This window comes from Melospiza georgiana, chromosome 11, assembly GCF_028018845.1.
Source record: "Melospiza georgiana isolate bMelGeo1 chromosome 11, bMelGeo1.pri, whole genome shotgun sequence".
Lineage (NCBI taxonomy): Eukaryota > Metazoa > Chordata > Aves > Passeriformes > Passerellidae > Melospiza > Melospiza georgiana.
In genome coordinates this window covers 17,101,138-17,114,795 of record NC_080440.1, presented here as the reverse complement: position 1 = coordinate 17,114,795, position 13,658 = coordinate 17,101,138, and the positions used below count along the sequence as shown (strand labels likewise).

At 58.5% G+C, this 13,658-nt stretch overlaps 1 protein-coding gene across 2 annotated transcripts in view; it reads right to left on the bottom strand.

Moving 5' to 3' along the window:
* BSN (bassoon presynaptic cytomatrix protein) overlaps positions 1–13,658 on the bottom strand; it is an 87,644-nt gene that overhangs the window by 5,921 nt on the left and 68,065 nt on the right. For both annotated transcript variants that reach the window (XM_058031698.1, XM_058031699.1), the window contains exons 4-5: positions 7,876–8,334; positions 237–6,866 (exon numbers count right to left, since the gene is read on the bottom strand). In XM_058031698.1, the coding sequence (XP_057887681.1) occupies positions 237–6,866; positions 7,876–8,334 (7,089 nt within the window). The remainder of the gene's footprint in view (positions 1–236; positions 6,867–7,875; positions 8,335–13,658) is intronic.

The window sequence follows — 13,658 nt, the reverse complement described above, 5'->3', positions numbered from 1 at the left end:
CTGCCAACCCGCAGCATCTCCTGCCTGCTGACAGGCTCGTGCAGCCAATGGACCTCCAGGGCCTCCCTCCAGCTGCTGGTGTTGGCATGCACGTCTGTGCCTGCTGGCTGCCATCAGCTGCCGCCGGGACCGGCCTTTTGAAATATTAATTGCACAGGACTAATGAAACTGCAATGTCCCGAGGTGCCTCCCAGGGCTGTTCCCTGAGGGTAAGGTTGTTCCCTGTGGTGACGTACCTGTGAGCTGGGGAGCAGTGGGTGTTGGTAGAGGGAGAACCTGTCCTTGCCGGCCTCCTCGGAGGTGGGGCTGATGGGCTTGGGGTCGGACAGGGAGCGCTGCATGGTCTTGATGGGGCGCGGCAGCGTCTGCTGGCGCTGGGCTAAGTCGGTGGTGAAGTGCTTCTGTGGGGGGACGTGGGCCTTGTTCAGCCGCTCGCTGGTGGCAAAGGAGGACTCCAGGAGACGATGGGGGGACAACGGGGAGACGGGTGAGTAGAGGACCTGGGGAGAGCGGGGTGGCTGGCGTGTCACCAGCTGGGAGAGGGATTCAGCTGGCAGATGGGATTGGTAACCAATTTCCAGGGGATCTGGCTTCTTCTTCTCAAACTTGCCCAGGGTCTGCTGCCGGACAGCATGGGGGTCCAGGGGGCCTGTGCTCACTATTTGGAGGCTGGTGGAGTAGGGTGGGATGGTGGTGGGCACCGTCAGCTGGGGGACCACGACGCCAGGTTGGGGAGCTGGCTCTGGCTCTGTCTGGCAGGCCAGGCTCTCACCCCGCTGTGTCTTCTCTGGGGCTGAGATGTACTTCACGATCTCCACTCGGGGGTCGTGGGTGGTGATGTGAATGGAGGGGGAGACGCGGAGGAGCTGGTCGGGCTCTGTCTGCACTGAGCAGTCGCTGATGGTCTGGATACCCACGCTGGCTGTGCGGGTTGCCCCGTCTGTCTTGCCCTCGGTGCTGGCCTCAGTGTGCCGTGAGGCCCTGGAGCGCCGGCGGCGCACGGGCTGCTCCCACTCCCCGCTGTCCTCCTCGTCCGTCTGCACACTGCAGTCAGCGCTGCGCCGCGTCCGCCGCCGCCGCGACAGCATGAACCGCTCCTCGCCGTCCTCCTCGTCTGTCTGCACGCTGCTGTCCGCCATCTTCCGCGCCGCAAAGGTCTCCTTCTCGTAGGCATCCCTCAGCCGTGGCATCGAGTTCCTCTTCTTGATGCCCCGGCCGGGTTCCCAGGACTCCTCGACTTGAAGTGACATGTCTGAGGCTGAGCTGCTGAGTGGCCGCTGTGGCATGGGGTAGCGGGGACCGGCAGGCCCCTCTGGGGGTGTCTGGCCCGCTGGGGGCCACGCCTGCCCATTGTGCGGCAGCACCCGCGGTGCCTCAGCGGGCCCCTCGGGTGGGCGGGCAGTGGGCTCCACGGGAGTGGGGAAGATGGTCTTCTGCCGCTTCTGCTCCTCCAGCTGCTGCTGCAGCTGGTGCTGGAGCTGGTGGATGTGCTCGAGCTGGAGGCGCTGCTGGGCGAGCTGCTCCCGTTGCAGCGCCAGCTGCGCGTGCCGCTCCTCCTGCTGCTGCTGCAGCACCTGCTGCTTGATGCACTGCAGCTCCTGCAGCTCCCGCTGCACCAGCAGCTGCTCCTTCTCCCGGTGCCGCTGCAGCTCGGCCCGCTCCCGCTCCAGCTCCTCCTGCAGCCGCAGCTGCCGCAGCTTCTCCAGCTCCACGCGCTCCCGCTCCAGCTGCAGCACGTGCTCCTGCTGCTTGCGCTGACGCTCCTCTTCCCGCTCCCTCTCCTCCCGCTGAGCTCCATCCAGTGGTGGCTTGGGCACTGTGGCCACTGGCCCGCTCTCCTTGGGGGCTGCTGGTGCTGCTGGTGCCTCTGCACGGGGGGCAGCTGGTGGCGGCTCTGCTCTCTGCAAGCCACTGGCAGGTGCGGCGGGGGCAGCGGGTGCTTTGGCAGCAGGAGCAGCTCCCACCGCTGCCGGGGCTGTGCTGGCAACAGGCTTCCCCAGGTAGACGGGTGTCTCCATCATCGAGGCCGCTGGGGCCGGCCGACCTGGGGCCGGGAAGCGGTAGAGGCCCTGTGCTGCAAGTGGGACACGGGGAGTGACAACTGGCAGCCTGGCCAAGCTTGCCAGTGGGACTGCAGCCACACCACCTGGGCCGTAGGGTCTGTATAGCCCACGCAGCATGGGCCGCAGCACCGAGGCCGGCTGGGTGGTGATGGGCAGGGTGGAGGCGATGGGGGTGTTGATGGTGGAGTAGATCATGCCGTCGGCGGCCCGCACGGTTGCGGTGGAAGGAAGCATTTGCCGGATGGCGCCCAGGCGGACACCAGGAACGTTGTACTGTGCCAGGTTGCTGAAGCCCTGCCGTCCCTCAGGGAAGGTGGGGTTGTACATCCCACCGGGTTTGGGGGGTACAGGGCCCTGCTGCTGAGCTGCCAGCCCCCCTGTGGCCCCCTGCCCAGTGCTGGGGCCATAAGGCAGCACATCAGGGCCGTTGGCATGCCGGCCCCCGTACTGGTCCATGGAGTTGAGGGCAGCACACATGCGGCTGATCTCACGCGCCGTGGTGGCACTGTAGTGGGCCAGGCTGGACTCCTGGAAGCTGGCCAGGTCCCCCCGGTGTGAGAAACGGTAGTCAGAGTAGAGGTTGGAGGCCGAGCTGTACCTCCGCATGGGGAAGGGGTGGCTCAGCAGCTCTCCTGGTTGGCGGAGGTCAGAAAAAGAGCCGTACTGTGGCCCCTGGCCCAGGTAACCCCCTTCGGCAAAGCCCACACTGTAGGAGTGCTTCATGGTGCTGAGGTCCACGGCCGCATCACCTGCTGGGGCAGGGAAGGGCTGATCCCCCTTTGTGTGGTAGTAGCTCATCCCGATTTCAGAGAGGTTCGTGTCCGACATGGAGGAGTAGAGTCGTCCAAAGGCGCTGGCTGGGTAAAACTTCTGCTCCTCGTAGAGTGCAGGTGCCGGGGCCGGCTGCTCCCGGTAAGGGAAGGTCTCTGGCAGCTCTGGCTCTCTGCTGCCATACATTGGTCCACCAGCTTTCCGACCAGGCATCACTGCCGCCTCCCCGGTTTTCTTCTCTGGCATCTTGGAGGTGGGGTTGAAAGCACCCGTGCAGCTGCCACCAAAGGGAAACTTGTAGACCATGTCACAGCAGGCCACCTGGCTCTCTGGCTTCACGCCCGTGAGGTCCAGGACATTGGCTGGCCCCTCCTCCTTCAGCACTTTGGTCACCGGGCCAGTCGCTGCTTCCTCCATCTGCACCATCATCACCTGGGATTTCTTGCCACCCAGGGCAAGGAGAGGGCTCTGGCTCTTCAGCTCTACTGGCACTGCCCGGTACACCTCCGATCCTGGCTCTGGTGGGAAGGCCTGTGGGAGGCCACTGGCGTTCTGTGCCCCACCGGTCTGTGTGAGGAGCACGTCCTTCTTCACCATCTGGCCTGGCATGCCGTACCTTGCAAATTTGGTCTGGGGGGCAGCAGGAGGCTCGGGCTTGCCACTGGCCACCCCGCTGGCTCTGACAGTGGCTGTCTGGACACCCTGCTCCACCTGCTTCACCTGCGCCAAGCACACTGGGCTCCCAGTCCCCTGCCCAAAATCCACACGGCTCTGGAAAGGGTCTCCATAGACCATGGGTTGCTTGGACTGCGAGAGAATCATGGGAGAGGCGATGGCCAGGCTGGCAGTGCTGGCTGCTGCGATGATGGCGTGGGGCTGCTCCTGGGCGTTGAGGTTGATGATCAAGGGCTGGATAGCTGTGGACTGCCGGTTGGGGATGTGGTCCAGGGTCAGGCAGTACTTCCTGGCCTCAGTGGCCAAAGATGTGAGATCCATGCCTTGGTCTGTTATGATGATGGGGGCAGACTTCAATGCGGTCCGTAAGTCCACAGCATTGCTGCTTGGTACCTTGGGCCCTGGCTCCACCCGGGATGTACCAGGGATGGAGGAGATGCGGCAGAGGGAGATGTTTTCTGCAGGGAGTGCTCCCCAGCTGTAGAGTCCTGTGATGCCATCAGGGGCTGAAGTCACGGCAGGTGCTTTCTGGGCGTGGTCCTTCACTGGCTGTGCCCTGATGTAGGCACCTGTCGGCTGCTCTGGCTCCGGTGTCTGGGTGTAACCATGTGCCAGCAGCTGCCGGCTTGGCCTGGTGGGGGACGAAGTGGGAGATGTCAGGGCGCCAGAGCTGACTGGCTTGGTTTGGCTGGCTGCATCAGCCGCCAGTGTGATCACCATGAAGGGGGAGTCCTGTGAGGACGCCTGCCGAGTCAGGCGCGGCGAGCCCGCCCGGTGTGGTGTCTGTGTTCCCTGCGCCACCATGGGGGAAGAGGTGTCCGGGCCAGCAGCAGCAGCAGAAGGACCATCATAGGAGAGCACTGGGCTCTGTGTCTGTGTGGAAAACTCTGCTGTGGCCTTTGTAGTGCGGGTGGGACTCTGCGTGGGTGAGGTGGGTGAGAGCGGAGGGCTGGAGCTCTTGAAGAAGGTGTATGTCTTGGGCAGTGTAGGCTTGCTGTCACTCACGGCTGGGATCTTCTCCCTGGCTGTCTGCACGCTAATCTCCACCGTCCTGGTTCTGGTGGTATCCTCGGTCTGTGAGCCATAGCTGACAGTGCTCTTTGATGGAGTGTAGCTTCTCCCAGCTATGGATGGGGCCTCTGGACTTGGTGAGCTGTAGCTCTGCAGCGCACTCCCAGGGCTGCCTGCTGCTGTTGTCACTGTGCTGGTGCCTTTGCTGTAAGCATAAGGAGTGGTAGTAACCTTGGACACTGGGCTGGGTGCTGCCGGGGCACTCTGGAGCTTGCCTAGGTCTTGTCCCTCTTTTGCAAAATGCTGAGTGACCCGGACATCAGGAATAGTCTTGCCAGTGCTGCTGTCGGAGCTGGCGAAGGAGACAGGAGCAGAGAGCTGTGTGGGGCTTGTGCCAGGGGTCAGTGGGCCACCATTCTGCTTCAGCAGGTCAGCGTAGGCGCTCTCTGCATTGAGGAAATGCTTCTCCTGGTACGCCTCCTCCTGCCCCTTCACCTTCTCGCCCAGATCAAAGGAAGAGGACTGGTGCATCCTGGAGATGCTCTTCGAGGTCTGCAGGATCTCCTCGTACACCGCTCCTGCCTTTGGCAGGGCACTGGAATAGTCGGGCTGGGAGGGGCGCGTGAGGCCGCCATCGTACTGGTATTCCTCGCCATATTGGTAGTCAAAGCCGTTCTGGCCCTCGGTACTGCGGTAGCCAACCTGCTGGAAGGTGCTGCTGTAGGAAGAGGCAGGCTGGGCCTGCTGGACCTGCTGCTTCTGCATCATCTCTGCCTTCCGCATCATCTCCTCATAGGCTTCCTCGGCGCTTTTCAGGGGCTTGCTGATGGGCTGGCTGGCAGCACTCTCCACCTTCTCTGTCGGGGAGTACAGTGACATGAAAGTGGGCAGGTTGTATTCGCTGCCAGACTTGTACAGCTTGGAGGTCACAGCATCAAAGCTCTCTGCTTCTGAGTCAATGGAAGGTGAGTACTCGGAGCAGGAGGAGCGGTGCAGCTCCTCCATCTCTGCCGCCTGTCGCAGCTCCTCTGTGGGGGAGGCGTCCTCGATGGGGGAGAGATTGCTGGGGGGGGTTTTGGAGCGCTCCCTCCTCCGCTGGGCCCTCAGCTCCTCCTTGTCACGCTTGGTCTTGCGCGCTGTGCTCCGGATGCGCTGCTGCTCCACCTCCCGCATCTTCTCCTGCTCCCGCAGGAGCTCTTCTTCCTCCCGCATCTCCTCCTCCTCAGATGAATCCTCAATGGTGGGCAGCAAGGGGCCGTGTGAGCGATGCCGAGCCTTCCTCTGCTGCTTCACCTCCTCCAGGCGCTGCCGGCGGCTGGGGCTGCTGTCGCTATCCTCCTCCAGCGAGGAGATAGAGGTGGGTGAGGTGCCCGAGGTGTAGCTGGGCGTTGTGGCTGGCAGGGTGGAGGAGTACTCGCCCCGTGAGCGCTCCTCAGGGGAGCCTGTCAGGCTCTCCATCTCCAGCTCGGGCTCCCGGTCCACACTGGTGTCTGGCTCCTGGCCAATCTCCATCTCCCGGCCATAGCCAGTTGTGCTGTTCAGCTCGATGGTCTTGAATCGCCGCAGCCCACCCTGGGCCGTGCTCAAGTCATCCCCCTCCACTGCCTCCACCTCTCTGCTCTCCTCTCCTGTGTACATGCTGCTGGCACCGTGTGGCAGGCGCCGCTTGGCCGACGTTTGCTCTTTGCCCTTCTCTGCCTCGCTCTTCTGCCCAGCTTTGGGGATGCTGTACTTGGTGCGCCCATAGCCTTCCTCCTCCTCCTCAAGGTTGTCCTCCTCAGCACTCATCTCCAGGATCTGTCTCCGCATGAACTCCTCATCTGTCACCTCAGCCTCCTGGCCCTTGGTCCGGGGGGGCACTGGGGAGAAGCCCCCCTCGCTGCTGTCCTCCACATAGTCATGCCGCAGCTTGCTGCCAAACTCATCTGAGGACTCTGCACTCTCCCGCCGCTCACGCTGGTTATCCCACTCCTCATCCTCCTCCAGGATGTCTTCCAGCTCCTCATCGGAGTCAAAGGCTTCAGGGGTGATGGAGAGGTACCGTGGCCGCTGCTGTTGCCGCTGGTCTTCCTGCGGCTCTGTGCGGCTCTTGCTGCGCTCAGGGGACTGTGTGGGTGCACCCCGGCCTTCCAGGAGAGGCCGCATGCTGCTCTCCAGCTTGGTGAGCTCAGAGGGGCTGGGGGGGCTCTGCCCAGCCAGCCCAGTGCTGCTCAGCTTCTCCTCTTCCTGCTGCACCAGGCCGGTGATCTCGCTCTGGGAGCTGGAGATGCCATCGGAGGAGTAGCCGGTGTCGCTGAGGCTCTGGGGGCTGCGGGACAGGTCTGGGGGGTAAGGCTTGCTGCCGTCCTGCAGGCAAGGGAGAACACAGCGTCACATCCAGGCAGCTCCAGAGCTGCTGCTCATAATTCCCCCAAACTGTCTCCCAAGGAGCACACAAAAAGTCTAGGCACCACTGGGAGCCAGCCCAGAGCAAAGGATGGGGACCACCCTGTGTTCCCCAATTCAGTGGCACATCAGTAACTTGTCTGTGCTAATAATGGCAGGTTAGAAGGAGTGCTGCAAGCAGGGGACGGTACAGCAAATGGCCCCGGGCATAAATACATTGGGGGACTAAGAAATACGTTTGAAAAACTGGGGGGCCAGCCCCCAAAGCACCCTTCAAAAGCAGGGCTGGCCCCAGGATCCTTGCTAGATGCCAGCAGAAATAAACAGCCCCCTTTAATTGGTTTGACAATTAGGCAGTGTGAGGGACTGAGCCATGGGGACTGTGCCATCACACCCAGCCCTGGCAGGACCTGCCACCCTGCCAGAGGCACCACAGACCACTTGATTTTGGGGACCCAAGGAGCCTCTTCCCTGGGGGCTCCACAGCAGTGAGGGGGGCAGCCATTCCCTCCCAGCTGGTGGGGACCTTCTGCCTTTCCCCTCCCCATGGGGGGCTCTGCTGGCTGCTGCTGGGATGGTTGCTTGTGGGGAAACACCATCCCAAGGTAGCCAAATGTTTCCCCAAATTGTTATGAATTTTAGAAAAAGTGGGATAAAGAGTATGAAAAACACCCACTGCTGCAACATGGAATGCTGGAAAATGAGTTTTCCATTTGACAACAAATCCCAACTACCGTTATATTATTCAAAAGAAATGCAGAGGCCAGACATGACCTGAACAATTGCATTTTGCCTGAACTGATGTAACCCTAATAAAAAGAAGGCAAATACCAGCATGCTGCCATGGAGCCTGTGAAGGTCTTTCCCCATCTGTGGGCACAACTACTGACAGAGGCACAGCTCAGGCACAGCCTGGGGCAGGGTGTGGTGCCCAGGGATGCTCGGAGCTGGATGCTCCCTGAGCGCTCACCTCCTGCTCCTTTGCCCGCGGTGCCTCGGGGAGTGCCTGGCTTTCCTTTCTCTCCACCTCTGCTTTGGGGGTCGTGCTCTTCCCCTTTGGAGCGATGCTCTCAGGAGCTCTGGAAGGCTCCGGGGCAGCTTTGGGCAGGGGCTTTTCCTCTGCCGGCACCGGGGGCTTCTTTTCTGCTGGCGGTGGGGGCTTCTTCTCCGCTGGGGCAGGGCTCGGGGTCCTGCCCTGCTCGGCAGCGCGGAGGCTCCTGGCGGGCGAGGGCTGCTGCTCGGGGGGCGCTGCCTCGGCGGGCACGGGTGCCGGCGTGGGCGCTCTCTGCTGGCCGGCGGCGGGCGGCTGGTGCCGCGGGGAGCCGCTGGATGGAGGCTTCGGGGTAGGCAGTGGCATTGGGGCAGGGTCGCCGAGGCTCCCTTCGAGCAGCCGCTGAGTTTGGCAGTTCAAGCACAGCCATTCGTTCTTCTGCAAAAGAATGGAAGGAAAAGTTCTGTTGAAATTCTGGGAGCTTCACCCCAGCAGGGATCTTATCACGGAGGAGCTCTGCTGGTGGGACACCCGGCAATGGTGCAGAGGATTTGGCCCGCCCAAACCAAGTAACCGGCTGTGGAGGGGCATGCAGTGTCATAGCCATACCCTGCAAACCATCCACACCCAGCTCCAACCCATCCCTACCCTTGTCCAGAACCCAGAGATGTCCAGCCAGAGGTACCATGGCTGCAGCACAGGGATTGCACACTCTCCCCACAACCCCTCAGCATCACCAGCTTTTTCATTCTTCAGCCTTGTGGTATTTCAGTTTTAATGAAATTAAACAATCAAAGGCATATTACTACCGTAGCTTAACACTTCTCAGCTTCATACAGCTCCTCTCTCGCTCTGATTTGTTTTCTTTGATACTATAAAGGTTTAATAGCATAATCATAACACTTATGGCTCTTTTTTCTAGGTTAACAAAAATACCCGCTACACAAGTATGCCAGAATTTCCCAAAGATATTACCCAAAGTACACGCTGTGCAGGAAAAGAACAAGACAATCTTGTCTAGTGAAATTCTCAGCAAGAGCTGTCATTTTATGGCCTGCAAAAAGCAGAGGCAAGCAGGGCTGTGAGTGGCAGAGAGCCCACAGGGCTAAGGCAGGGGCTCTGCATTAAGAGATCAGAAGCACTTTCCTCCCCCAGGTCGCCCCAGGGCTATTTTTACCCACCCAGGAATGTCCAGGAATAGGGGCCTGACATTCCCTTCACTTTAGATGTTTCAGCATCTTAAATCTCTTCAGTTTTGCTGCTAACAGCACAGTATGCTCCAGGTTCTTTTCCCAGACTTCTCCTTTGCTGCTCCATGGCTCCCAAAGCTCAGGGCGGCCAACCTCAATGGGTGGCTGGCCCTGAGGAGATGTCATGCTGTCTGAGAGGTGGTCTTGGTCTTCATCTGGACCAGCCTGGGGCCAGGGTTGTGTGCCCTGGGATCCCAGAGGCCATGGTCTGCCTGGAGAAGATTGGGTTCATCAAAATGACATTGAGGAAATAGCCTCAGGTTGCACTAGGGAATGTTTAGATTGAGTATTAGGAAAAATTTCTTCACTGAAAGAGTTGTCAAGCACTGGAACAGGCTGCCCAGGGAAATGGTGGAGTCACCATCCCTGAAGGGATTTAAAAGATGTGTAGATGTGGTGCTTAGGGACAGAGTTTAGTGGTGGCCTTGGCAGTGCTGGGATAACAGTTGGACTCCATGATCTCAAGAGTCTTTTCCAACCCGAACAATTCCGTGATTCTAATCTCTGACTCTAAATCCCACACCTATGGGACAGCAGAACTGTGACAGCCTTGTCATCTGCATCCCAGGAGTGTCCAGGTTATGGTGAGATGCTGGAGATGCCTTGCAGCTGGTGGTGGCCAGGAGCAGCAGGGCTTTCCCAGGGACACATCTTCACCTCTGCAGCAATCCAGCCCAGGAGCAGCCACCCAGCCCCACGCTCTCCAGGGAGCACAGGGGCAGGAGGGCTGCTCCTGCAGGAAAGGGGCAGGTGTAAAACATCCTCCCACACCCAGCACCCTGCAGCAGCCCCTGCTCTTCACACAAACATCTTAAGAATACATTAGGGCTTTGGAGGGCCATTAAAAAAATCCCTTTCAGCATGGTAATATTTAATTACTGCTTAATCAAAGAGAAAGTCTAATTAAGGGGCAAGTGCAGCCTATTGTATCTTAATGATTGCATTTGTCTTCTTTTATTTCAGAACTCATTCCCGTGCCTCTGAATCAGATCTGCTTGCCCCACTCTGCTGTGTAATTATTCCAGAGCGCAGAAGGAAATGTGATTGTGTGACACAAATTGAAACCATGCCTCATGGAAATACACGACCTTTCATTTTTCATTCAGCAATCCCATTTTTCTTTGCCAGAGCTCCCTCCTTGATGCAGGCAGTGAGGGCAGGGCACACTGCACAGGGGATGGCTTGGATGTGCCAGGGCAAAGCTCAGCTCAGTTCCTGCCCATACCTGTCTGCCACAGCACCACACCAGCTCCCAGCATGGTCCTGAAGGAGCTTGAGGAGATCAGCTTGCCTTGAACAACCCAGCCTGCCTCACTCAGATCCTTTACACCCTCCCTGAATGGGGCATTGGATATCCTAATGATGTCCCAACCTACCAAACTTTGGTGACTGGGGAGCTCTGCATATGTGATGGGCACAACTGCTTTTGCCCTTCCAGAGAAAAATTCGAGCCAGAAAGACCATGGAAGGCCAACACTGGCCTGCAGTGCTGCAGATGCTGAGTGCCAATCAGGTGCCCTTCAAGGAGCCCATGGAGAGGCAGGTGTCACTGCTGGTGTGATCTCATCAGCACGAGGCTTAGGGCTCCTGCACAACCAGACAAGCAAAGTAATAATCCATCCCATGGGGATGCCCATCCCTGATCTGGATGGGGCTGGAACAGCTGGAAGGCTGTGTGGGGCTTTGAGCAACCTGGTCTAGTGGAAGGTGACCCTGCCCGTGGCAGTGGGGCTGGAATGAGATGAAGGTCCCTTCCAACACAAATCGTTCTACGGTTCTATGATCTGATGTCTCTGCAGGTTGGTCTGAGGCTCCTCCCTGAGGTTCCTCCCAGCTGTGGCTCTGCAGCCATTCCTCTTGGCAGCTGCCCCAGTTTGAGCAGCTCACCCTGCCATCCTGCTCTCGTAGATGTGACAGCTCGGCTCTTCATGGGACCGCACTGGGAAGTGGACAAGGGAACAATCTCTATTAAAAATAGCTCTGCCAAAAAGATTGTGCAGCTCCACTCTGAAATGGCCCTCGTCTTTCAAAGCAGGCAGGAGGGCCAGGGTACAGAGGGAAGGCAGGAACCAAGGAAAGGCAAGCAGAGAAGGTCCTTGGGCTTTGCCAGCTGTGAGAGGTGCCTGCCAAGCCCCAGAGACACTGAGAGACTGGCATATGCTGAGTTTGCATTTTCTCTTACTGGCTTTTCCTTCAGCACCTCTGGGATCTTACATGCTGAAGAGACCCTGCTGACAGTCCTGCACCCTGTGCCTCAATCTGAACCCCTGTGGAAAATCACTGTGAGGTTGTGGCACAAAAGCAGCGAAGGGATAGCTGAATTTTCCTGAGCTGTGGGAGAGCCCCATCCCTGTCACAGCCAGTGCCACGTGGAGCTGTGTGTGAGCACAGACCGTGCTGCAGCAGCCAGCACAGCATTTGCCATCACAGCTCACAGGGGCTGCAGTGAACGCTCCAGCAGCAGCAGCTGTGAGCTGCCCAGCTCCCACATGCACACGAGGGAGAGAGAAATCCTGCCCACGGCAGCTGCGGGAAGGTGGAGGCAAGCAAAGCTGCCCATGCCAGGGGGAATGCCTCTGGTAAACCATTCTGAGCTCTTGGGTCCATCTTTAAGAGACCTCTGCAGCCCCATCACCCCCAGCACTGACACCTGTCATGTGTGTGAGGGCTAAATCCCAGGGGGATTTAGGATGTAGGGATGCTGAAGCTGAGGCCCCTCCCAGCCTTGTGCCGGTGACAAACGATCCGTCCCTCTCCCGCAGCGTTATCAGCTCGGTGTTTGTTATCCCACAGCACCTCTGCTCCCTCTCACAGGGACTGGCTCTGAGGCAGCTTCCTCCTCCACACAACCTGGCCTCAAGCATTTCCCAGAGAACACGGCCAAGGGGATTAAGCTGCCCCTGAGAAAAATGCAAACATCGGAGGAGCGGCTGCTTTGCTAACAGCTTGTAAATCCCCATTGAGATTAACCAGATCCCACGAAGATAATAATAATTAGGCTGTATTTAGTGCTTTACATGGCCAAACCCGTGGATGCCCAGGAAGCCAGGGTGCCCCTCGTTGGGGTGGAAAATGGGTAAGGAGCTTATGGCAAAGGCACAGCAGCTTCTGTCTGTCTCCACACCTAAACATGCTGGAAACCTTGTCCCTGACCAGGGTGAGGATTGGCCTTTGCTTGGCACTGAGGCTTGCTGCCTTAGAACTGAGGTGGTGGCCATGGGGAGTTTAACCAAGGGGAGCACAGTTATGGGGAGCTGGGGCTGGTGAAGGCTGTGGAATGCAGGGAAGATGGGCAACACTGCTGGGATGCAGAGTGGGCTCCAGGCAGAGGAAAGCATCAATAATTAAGGAGAGGGATGAAACCAAAGTGTGCCTGAGATGCCATCTGAAATGAAGAGGCGCTGGCACGGCAGGGCACGCTGGAACACAGCCAGCCAGAGGAGGGGGGTGAGGCCACTGGGGGCTGCCCAGCCCAGCTGGTTATCAGCTTACAGCCTTTGAGGGTCACTGCCCTGATTCCTCGGGCTCCCTGCTTTCTTCGCATCCAAAAAACTGGGATTTCCAGAAGAGTCACAGGAAAAGTGGGTTTCTGGACAGACAATCAGGGCTGCTGGGGTCACAAGAGGCAGGACATGAGGGACTGAGGGAAGGCAGCTTCGTTTAAGACACTGCATCTAAGTGGGAATGGCCATGCCAGGTTTCACCTGTGCACCATGAGAGTGGCATCAGGGGCTGGGCCACAACTCCTGCCAGCTGTGCTGAAGGGGCAGCGAGTGCTGTGCCCATGGCTGCCCCTGCTCCCCCAGGGGTAGGGGGGTCAGCAGTGAGGGCTGCAGGGCTGGGGTGTGCCTGGCCTCCCCAGAGCTCCAGAGCTGGCTGGCAGGTGGCCACAGCCCTGCTGGCCAACCTCCACCGGGTCTTACCCTGCAATTGTTTCAATTTACTAATGGGCTACAACAAAACTGTAATTAACTAAAATAGAAGTCTTCCTGCATAATTCTGGTCAACGTTACCACTTGGCAAGTTAATTAACTGCTCAATTCCCCCAGTGCCGCTGGGTTTTTTTTAATGATGGAGCCAGAGAGCTTCAGCATCACAGTTAAACATGAATCCTCTGCTCAGTGACTTGGAGGTCTGAGAGGCTTGGTGGGAGCCAGTGGTGCCAGAAGCTTCCCAGCTTCCCCAGTCAGCTGCTGGTTACCAATCCCACCATCCCCATCAGCCCCTTTGGCTCAACCTCTGCAGTGCCTGGAAGATGCTCAGCCATGCTCTTTATCCCCACACAAACTGCTCCCCACAATCTGACCTCTGGGATTCTGTCCAGTTACTTATGCTCTTCAGCATAATTTCACACAAACAAAACAGTATCTATTAAAATACTGGGACAAAAACCTGTACAAAGTAAGATAAGCAGCATGAGGTACAAGTATCTCGCAAGCCAGATCTCATCTCCCAGCATTAAATGCAGTGAATCTCACCAGAATATTTCATTTATTTGCTGACAAAGTACTG